The 9718-nt window shown below is 57.0% G+C and overlaps 1 protein-coding gene and 1 long non-coding RNA gene across 2 annotated transcripts; both read left to right on the forward strand.

Annotated features, from left to right (window-relative positions):
* Window positions 1-2048: 2048 nt before the first annotated feature.
* LOC141963875 (uncharacterized) lies at window positions 2049-3622 on the forward strand. Its single transcript, XR_012634227.1, has 2 exons — window positions 2049-2236; window positions 3450-3622. It is a non-coding gene; the product is annotated as an uncharacterized LOC141963875 (long non-coding RNA).
* A 2100-nt stretch (window positions 3623-5722) lies between these two features.
* IRX3 (iroquois homeobox 3) lies at window positions 5723-9423 on the forward strand. Its single transcript, XM_074913473.1, has 4 exons — window positions 5723-6093; window positions 6610-7744; window positions 8286-8352; window positions 9074-9423. Exons 1-4 carry the CDS (start codon window positions 5872-5874, stop codon window positions 9126-9128), a joined length of 1479 nt encoding a protein of 492 aa, XP_074769574.1. The 5' UTR covers window positions 5723-5871; the 3' UTR covers window positions 9129-9423.
* The last annotated feature ends 295 nt before the right edge of the window (window positions 9424-9718 follow it).

Genomic DNA, 9718 nt, shown 5'->3' on the forward strand with positions numbered 1-9718 from the left:
CGCCCGTTCCCATGGACCACGGAAAGTCTAACCGGGTGCATAAAATATATTGGCATAAAATTAGTGAATTGCACTAACAGATTGTAAATCACCCAAACGGTCAAACCACAGATATGAATCACAAATTCCTATAAAGATTAATGTTTCCTAAGATTCACAGCAATTATGGATTTTTTGGACAAAAGCCTTCTCCCAACCTCTCATTCCTAAGCGCTGCTTTTTTTCTGAAGTCTTTCCAGGTTTCGGTGGGGTTCTAATGAACGATTTACCAAAGGAAAGGTTTTATTAACACCTCTAAAAACGATAAAGTTTAAAGGGAGCAGATAGGAAGTTAGGTAACACAATATACTGACCTATTGGCAACAGTCCGAACGCAAATCAGCAAAGCACTACAATGGTGGGAAAAAAACCCTCAGAGAAATGAAGGGGAAAAAATAACACCCAGAGGCCAGCTTTGCCCAGGCGGGGACGAGGCTGCTGTTCAGGGCTGCCCCTGGAGCCTTCAGCATCGGCTGATGGCCCCTTACCTTTGCTTACCCCCTTGTGGTACACAGTGTAGTCTGGTCTGCTTAAAAGCAGCAGCAGAAGGAGGAGAACACGATTGCGAGCAGAAAGAGGACGGTATTTCTCTAGTAAATAGGCTGGCAGGAGGTGTATGGGACTTCAGATCTCTCAGGCACTATTTTTCCCTTCTCGCCTCCATGCAGAACTGGAGATAATAGCTGGGGCTGCAGGTAACAGAGTCTGTTCTTATTCAATTTCCCTAAATGGCCTGGAGAGCACTTAAAAGCCCGGAGAGCTTCTGGCCAGCATTTTCTTATTAACTAATTTCACTTCGATCCTATTAAAGCGTATGCTTTATAACCTTCAAATGAACCTCTCCCTCTCCCTTCTAAAACAAAGCCATTACCTTTTAATGACAGAGTAAAGCTTTTAAAAATGTTGCTCCTTCCTTTCCTAACATTACAGGACGCGTGGCGCACAGGCAGTCCCGGAGCACCCACTGCTGCCGCACACCCCGCACCCACAGCACCCAGGGAGGCTGGGCCGAGGCTCAGCGGTCCCAGCGCCCGGGAAGGGGGAAGGAAGGGGCGGCGGAGCCCAGGGGAGCCGTGGGCAGAGGGCGCTAGAAAATGGGATTGGGGAGATTTGCTTTATTTCGCTTTGGGAAAATCTCTGCAATAATGGGTTTTAAATGGATACATATATTTACCATTTCAAACGGGTTCTGCTGTTTCCTGGTAACGCTCACCACAAATGGTAATAATAAAAGATGAAGTATTTTTTCTCACCTTAGGTCATTAGATTTACAGACAAGGTACTAAATCATTTTAGCTCCCCAAACCTTGAAGGAAAGGCGCGCACGCACTCCCGTCCCCTTCTCTCCTCCTCCCCCTTCTGAAGAAACCTGCAACGGGGACGGAGACAAAACAGTCGCTGAGGCTCGAGGAATGTCTCCCTTTAATAGTTTACTAATAATAACAATAATAATAGAAAAAGTTGACGTCGGCTGCAGAGTGCAGATTGTCAGTGGCCTCGTCCCAAAGCCTTAACATGAAGGGTCATTAATTGTGTTTTCTTTCCAAATCATATGTCACTGCAATTAACAGATTCTGATCAAGAGACTCCTTTCAGATTGATTCCATATGTGATAAGGAATGTGCAGCTTGTTATCTATCTGTCGCCTTGGAATTATGGAAAAGCTTCAAACGTGTAATTTGAAGAGTCTTTTACCCAGCGCTTTGATCTTTCCCTCTATTTTTTTAACTCTTTTTTAACCGCGGCCCTGCTCCTAATCCCACTTGTTTGTTTACCCCCCTTCCCCGGGCGGGCACGGCACGGCACGGCGCGGCGCGGCGCGGCTCCCCCCGGCCCGGACCCCGGGCACCCCACGCCCCGGCAGGAGCCTGCCCGAGCTCGCAGCCCCGCCGGCAGCTCTCCCGCGACTTCCAGCAGGCAGCCTCCGGCTCCGCGCCGAGCCCTGCGGTCGTGAGAGACACCCCTGGGCCGGGGCCACCTCTCGGGCCGTGTCCCCAGGTCCCCTCCGTGGCCGGGCGGAGAGGGGCGCGGAGGGGCGTGAGACGTAGGAACCGAGACCGGGCTGCCAGCGGCATCGGGGCGGGCGCGATGCTGCCCACGGACGGGGCCCGGCCCGGCCCCTCCTCCCGGCGGGGCTGGTCCCGCAGCCCCGGAGCCGGCTGGGGACTGGGGGAAGGCCGGCGGCAGCCGGAGCGAGGTTTGGTTTTAGCTCTTCGGCCGTGTGAGCTAGCCGGGAGAGGAGGGAGGCGAGGCCGGGGGGAGGGCGGGCTGGCGGGCGGCGAGGCGGGGGGTGGGGGTGTTTGGGGTAATAAATCAGGAGCCGCTCTCCCGGCTTTGACAGGTCCCGGCCAGAAGACACGTGTCTGTCCGGCTGGGGAGCGCCCCGCCGCCGCGGCTCCCCCCGGGGGCGGCCGCCGTCGGGCCCCGCGCCGCTCCCCCCGGCCGCCCCGGAGGACGAGCCGGCTCCAGCCGCCCCTTCGCATCTCCCTTCGGCTCCAGCCAGGCAAAGCGTCTCCCGCTCGGCTTCGCTCTCCCCCCTGCTCGCTCCTCGTCCGCTCCGCTCTCTGCTCCCGCCCTGCTCCGCTCCCGCCGCCGTCCCCGGCTCGCCCTGCCCGGCCCCGCTCCTCGCCTCGTACCCTGCTGCTTCCCGGCCCGGGCTTGTCCCGTCCCCGCAGCGACCCCCCCTCCCTCCTCCCCTCCCTCCCTCCCTTCTTCCCGCCCGCCGCCAAGGCGTGAGGCGCTCCTCGCCCCGGCCGTCGCTCCCGCACCCCCGCCCTACGCCCGGGAAGATGTCTTCTCTCTCTTCTCCCTCTCTCCCCCCCACCGTTTGCTGTTTTCTCCGCTTTTTTTTTTTTTTTTTTTTTTTTTTTTTGCTTTCCACCCCCCTCAGCCAGGAACTCCATCCCTGCAGATTTCTTCCCCCGTCCATTTGGTCCGGCTACGTTTCCTCTCCGTTTCCTGCCCATTAATAAACCATCCCTCACCCTCACCCTGACCTGGATCCTTTCGCACCCATAAATTTCTCGCCTCCCGTGTCTCCCTCCTGGCTGCCCACCTCCTCTTCCCCGCGGCAGCCCCGCACGGCCCCGGGGACCCCCGCTCCCGCATCGCCCCGGCCGTCCCCACCCCACTCCAGCCCTGCCCGCCACTGCCGGCGGCTCCCGTGGAGGACGAACTCATATTGATTGTGCTGTTGATTAAAAATCACAAAATAATCCTGCCATCTTTGAGACTCCGTGCCAGATGTACAGCCACAAAACCACGGGTCCGGTAATGTGGGACACGCGTGTGCCCCCGTGCCCGCCCGTGGGGGGCACAGCCCCGCTGTAACACCAGGGTGGCAAGCACGACTGCAATCAAACGGCGACTGATTTGTCCAATTTTTCATATTCGTCCCTCTTCTCTCCCAGGCAGATATTTCAAAAAGTTGTGGTCTGCGTCCAAACTCTCCGTCGACCCCCACAACATCTCATCGCCCCAGCCGAGCACTTCCCACAGAAAAGTTTAAAGCAAACCAGGACGTGGGGTTTGCTACCTATTTTCCTTCTGAATTAAAAAGAAATAAACTTATAACTGAATTTAATATTGTTATCTCCCTTGCATTGTACTATCAAAAGCTATTACAGGAGCAACGCCGAATAGAAGAAAATAAATTCCACCAACCCAGAGTTGTTTTTGCACTAGATTAGCAGATAGGAAATGCTATAAAGATGAACTTAATACGATTAGAGATGTTTCCTACAGATTTTCATATATTGATTCAGGGAATTTTAATTCTGGAGCTTGCTTTGCTATAATCCGCATTTATTACAAGCTGATATAGTTTTATTATACCAAGCTATCAAGGTCGATTCCTTTAACTGCATAATCTGACATGAATTTCATTTTTAAAGAAATGTAGTTATAAAAATCCATACTGTGGGCACAGTGGTTATATCGTACCTAAATCATATTTTAAAGGCAATAAATCCAGAGAGTATTTAGTAAGAGAGGGGAATACGGTTAAACGGCTCTCCTCCAGTCTCAACTCCTCAAAAGACCCTTCAAACTTTTTTTTTTTTTTTTTTTTTTTAATTCAAACACCGAGTATTTAAAAAATCCGATAACGGTGGCAGGCTCAGGTCCGTTCTCCCCTGCCCGCAGTCACAGCCCCACAGGTTGTATGAACTTTCCCTGTTTCCCTCCAGGCTCTCCCTCCGCCCGGCGGTAGCGGCGCAGGGCACACTGGCGCTTGCCAAAGACGCGCCGTGATTGAACTGTATTTTAACTACTCTTAACAGGCTAAATTGCAACTCACACACTGGTTTCAGAGAAGGGGGGGGGGGGGGGGGGGGAGGCGTCAAAAAAAAAAAAAAAAAAAAAAAGGCAACCGTAATTTAAAATGTGTTGATCATAAAAAAAAAAAAAATCTTATTCGGTAATTAAACCGTATCTTGACTCTCTCCCAATAGTTCCTTACAAGCCGGTGCCACTGCTCCCTTTGCAAATGTTGCACGTACCAGGTACTTCCTTCTAAGCCTTGTAGTGATTCAGAACAGAGGGAATAAGCAAAATGATCATAAATTTCCTAATTAGAGATTTCGCACCAAGACAAAAAGGTGTTAATGAGTTTAATTCCAGTGCCTGTCATTGTCCCTTTTTTCACACCACTTATTTACTAATGGCCCAGAGGGCTGCTCCCGTCTCTCCTTTGTTAAGATTTTAATTTGCCTTCTTTTCTGCCTTTGATGTAAAATTGTGACCTACAACTCTTTGAAGTCCCTTATTAGGAGGAAAATTAACTTAGCTTTTCCACTGTATCTGCCCACTGTTAAGCCAGACAAAATGTAGAGAACTCCTTAAAGATTCAGTACATTAGAAAAATTTTCAAGGTAGCTCTGGAAATGCAAATTGTTTTAAAAAATCTAATAGACTTTTAAATCTATATTAGGAGATGTAACTCTCGCCAGGGCCAGAGAGGGGGAAGGGAAGCAGGGAATATCTTAATAAAGAAAACAAAATGAACCCGGGCAAGGAAAGGCTGTAAATTTGAAAACCTGAAAAGGGGGACGGGGACGGGGGCGGGGGGGCGAGAGCCTTTATTTTTAAATGTCACAACTTTTTCCTGTCCCTCTCGTATGCCGCTCACAGCTGACACCCTGGTTTCCTATGCTCCGACGGGGGGGGGGGGGGGGGGCGCGCTACGAAAGAAATTATATCTAAATCTATCTCTATATAATTAGAATATCATGAGGCAGGGTTAAACCTTTGTAAAACACACAACTGATTGGCGATCGCTAAAACGAGATTTGAAAGCAACTCAAATAAAAGATCGCGACGTCAGTAAACAGATTTGGGAAAAAAAAAAAAAAAAGGGGGGGGTGGTGGTGGAAAGCAGCTAGTGACAAACCCGGCGAGAGCGAGCTCTGGGCATGAGAGAGAGAGGGAGGCAGAGGGAGAGAGAGAGACTTAAAAGAAATAGGAGGGGCTTGTGAGAGACTAGAAATGTCAATCAGAGCCCAGAGTCCCAATAATCTCAGGCAATCTGTTAGGACCTGACCTGGGTCCACTCAGATCAATAGGAAAAGTGAGAGAAGAAAGAAGCGATCGGATCGTTTACCGCGGCGGCCGAGGACAGGAGGGAGCCCGCGGCCTCCGCGCACCCCCGGCTCCCCCCCATGTGCGCCGGAGTTTGCGGGAGGCGCTGAAAGTGCGGGCGGCCGGCGAGGGCGAGCGACCCGGCTCCCTCCTCCGCTCCCGGCCCTGCTACTTTCTCCCCTTTCTCTCCCTTCTTCCTCTCTTCTCCCCCCCCCTCCTCCTCCTCCCCCCCTCCCCTGCCCCCGCTCCCCCACCATGTCTTTCCCCCAGCTGGGCTACCAGTACATCAGGCCGATTTACCCGGCGGAGCGCCCGGGGAGCGGCGGCTCTCGCGGCGGCGCCGAGCTGGCCCCGTCCGGGACCCTCTCCAACGTGCTCTCCTCCATGTACGGCGCGCCCTACGCCGCCGCCGCCGCCGCCCAGGGCTACGGAGCCTTCCTGCCCTACGCCGCCGAGCTGCCCATCTTCCCCCAGCTGGTAAGAGGCCCCCCCGGGCTCGCCGCTCGCTCCCCGGGACGCTCGGGCCGGGGCCGGCCCGGGCGCGGTTCGCGCTGGGGGATCGGCCCGGGGAGCCGCCGGGGAAGACGCCGGGAGGGCTGTCAGGGGAGATGGGGAGTCAGCGCTGCCCTGCCCAGGGAGAGCCGCCGGAGAGGGGCAGGGCTGGAGCGGCGACCCCGCGGCTCGCCCCCCCCCTCCCCCCCCCCCCCTTCTCCGCCCGCAGGGTTTGACGGCTGCGGGGACCGGCCCCGGCTGCCGGCGGCCCCGCCGCGCACACGCACCTGGGGAGCCTCGGCGGGGCCCGGGCTGCCGGGGCCGGAGCGTCCTCCAGGCGGCGGGGCCGGGGCGCTCCGCGGCGCGGGGAGGCTGCTCGGCCCGGCCGCCGCGCTAGCGGCCGAGCGGGCTCTGCTCCCGGTAACGGTGGCGGGATGGAGGGGCCCCGGGCCGGGCCCGGCGCGCCGTCTCAGCCGAGCCGCCCCTTCCCTCTCGCTGCAGGGCGCCCAGTACGAGCTGAAGGAGAGCCCGGGGGTGCAGCACGCCGCCTTCCCGCACCACCACCCCGCCTTCTACCCCTACGGGCAGTACCAGTTCGGGGACCCGTCGCGGCCCAAGAACGCCACCCGGGAGAGCACCAGCACCCTCAAGGCCTGGCTCAACGAGCACCGGAAAAACCCCTACCCCACCAAGGGCGAGAAGATCATGCTGGCCATCATCACCAAAATGACCCTCACCCAGGTCTCCACCTGGTTCGCCAACGCGCGGCGGCGGCTCAAAAAGGAGAACAAAATGACCTGGGCGCCCCGCAGCAGGACGGATGAGGAGGGCAACTCCTACGGGAGCGACCACGAGGGGGAAGAGGACAAGAGGGAGGACGAGGAGGAGATCGACCTGGAGAACATCGACACCGAGAACATCGAGAGCAACAAGGACGAGCTGGAGGACGAGCTGCAGGACCCCGACCTCCTGCACTCCGACTCCAAGACGGACTCGGAGGGCTCCGAGGGCTTCGAGGACCTGCACGGCTCCGAGGAGCGCTACCTCAAGGCCGCCGAGGGGGAGCCGCACCACCTCCGCCACCACCACCTCCACCACCACCACCACCATCACCACCACCACAAGTGCGAGCTCCCCCCCGCCGCCGCCCCCGCCGGCCTGGAGCCCCTCAAGCCGCCCCTCCAGCCGCCGCCGCACCACCTCTCGCCCCCCTCCTCCGCCTCCTCCTCCGCCGCCTCCTCCCCGACGGACGGCGCTTTGGCCGGCACCCTGCCGAAGCCCAAGATCTGGTCGCTGGCCGAGACCGCGACCAGCCCGGACAACCCCCGCAAGTCTCCCGGCGGCGGCTCCCCGCCGGCGGCCGCCCCCCAGCCGCTGCCGCTGCCCCCCCCGCCGCCCCCCCCGCCCCACAGACTCGTCACCTCCTGCCCCCTGGGCAAGTTCCCCAACTGGACCAACCGCGCCTTCCCGGCCCACCACCACCACCACCCGGCCCCGCACCCGCTGGCCTTACTGAACACTCCCCACCTGCTGGGGCTGGGGGCCGCCCCCGCCGCCCCCCCCGCCGCTGCCGCCGCCGCCGCCACCTTCCCGCGGCCCGCGGACCAGGCGCAGAGCGCGGAGCCCGCCGGAGCAGGTGACCGCTGAGGGACGCGGCGGGGACGGGCCGGGACGGGCCGGGACGGGCCGGCAGCTGCCGCGGGGGGCTCGGCGGTGCTGCGCGGAGCGGCCCCGCGGGACCTTGTGCGGGCGGCCGAGGCGGGGGGCGCCGGCCCCGCGGGTTTGTCACGGTGGCCCCGGCCCGGGGCGGTGCGGCGCAGCCGTCGGGGCGCAGGTGGCGGCGGGCGGGCGGCCGCGGGGCCCCGGGGGCGGCGGCGGGGGTGGCCTCCTCGCCAGGTTAGTCCCAAGCCCCGAGAATTACCTTCCTCAGACGGAGATAATTTTTGTTGCTGTTGTTGTTGCTGCTCGAATCGTCTTTGTGGGAAGGACCCGGCCGTAAGGCTTGCTCCGGGGTTGGTTTGTCTTCCTTCCGACGGTCACTCCTGCAGCAAAGCGGTCGTTTTGTCGTGTTTGCAACTTGCTGAGAAGAGAGTCTAGAGGCTTCATTCAGGGATGGGAGGGAAATAAAATGGGGGTATAAAGGAACGCTTTTTTTTTTTTTTTTCTTCTCTTTTTAGATCGATCTAGTGCCTTGGAAGTAGAAAAAAAGTTAATAAAGACAGCTTTCCAGCCAGTGCAGAGGCGGTAAGAGATTGCTTCCTCAGTCTCCCAAGGATATATAGGGGGAGTTGTAAATGGTTAGCTTATTTTCTCCGCTGCTTGAGTTCCCTTTCCAGGCCGGTTTCTTGTTCTTCCTCTGCGTGCGCGGTGGGTTATTCTGATTATATATATATTTTTTGCTGTTCTCTCTGCGGACGCGACGGGCGCTCCCCGCGGGCGGGCCGGTGGCGGCGGGGCCGCGCTGGGGCCGGGGGCCGCTGGCCGGGCGGGCGGGAGCGTATCGGGAGCCGGCGCCGGCCTCTCCCCCGAGCACCGCCCGGAACGGCAACAGCCACCCGCCGCTGTTGCCTAGTCTGCGGGAAAAGTACAGCGGCAGTAGGAAAACAATATATTGAAATTAAAAAAAAAAACAAACAACAAAAAACCAAACAAAAAACCAAAAACAGCTAGCATGAAAACTTCGGAGGCTGGCATGGCTGTCCTGAGTTTGGCTTAGCAGTCACTGAAATCCATTACTCTTTCGATTGATTGAAACCACGGGGATCGGGCCCGTGGCATTTTCATAGCTAAATAAATTTGCCATAAGTCACTCTGAAAACTTTTTATATTTAGAAATCTATTTTTAAAAATACAACAACAACAACAACAACAAAACTAGTGCTACCTACAGTTTAAAATATTGTGCCAGCCCAATGTGACTAGAAATCCTATTAAATATTTTTTTTTCTGTGTCATTTTTTTCCAGGCCCCAGAACCAACTCGATGCCGCTATGGTTCTATCGGCGTTGTCATCATCATAGTTAATTTTTTATTGTTGTAATGATTGTAAAAAGAAATCTCTGTATAGTTACAACTTGTAAGCATGTCCGTATATTAAAACTAAAAAGGAAAAAAAAAATCCCGCTTCTCTACTATCATCTGGATTAGCTGAGTTTGTGAGGTTTTTTGGAAGTCCAGTGAGAATTAGGTGTTTCGATTTTTTTTTTTTTTGTTGTTGTTTGTACATACAGTAAAAATGTACATATGTGTGAACCAAATTGTACAAGAAAGTATATATTTTTGGCTAATAAATAAACTGTTGCCACTTTGACTACACACTCTTCTCCCACCTCTGGAGTTATTTTTCTCCCCCCCCCGGCCGGGTACTGTTTGGCCGCGGCAGCCGAGGCCGGGCCGGGCCGGCGGCGGGAGCGGCGCATCCTCGGGCGGAGCGCGGGGCGGCGGCGGCCCGGCGGTGCCGGGGCCGTCCGGAGGCGGAGCGGGTCTTTGCCGCGGTCGGGTGCCGCCGGGCAGCAGCAGCGGCCATGCCGTGGCGGGCGAGTGGCAGGGCCGGGCGGGGCGGCGGCGGTCCGGGGCGGGCGGCCCTTCCCGCGGCGGCGGCGGCGGCGGC

This window comes from Athene noctua, chromosome 9, assembly GCF_965140245.1.
Source record: "Athene noctua chromosome 9, bAthNoc1.hap1.1, whole genome shotgun sequence".
In the NCBI taxonomy this organism is placed as follows: Eukaryota; Metazoa; Chordata; class Aves; order Strigiformes; family Strigidae; genus Athene; species Athene noctua.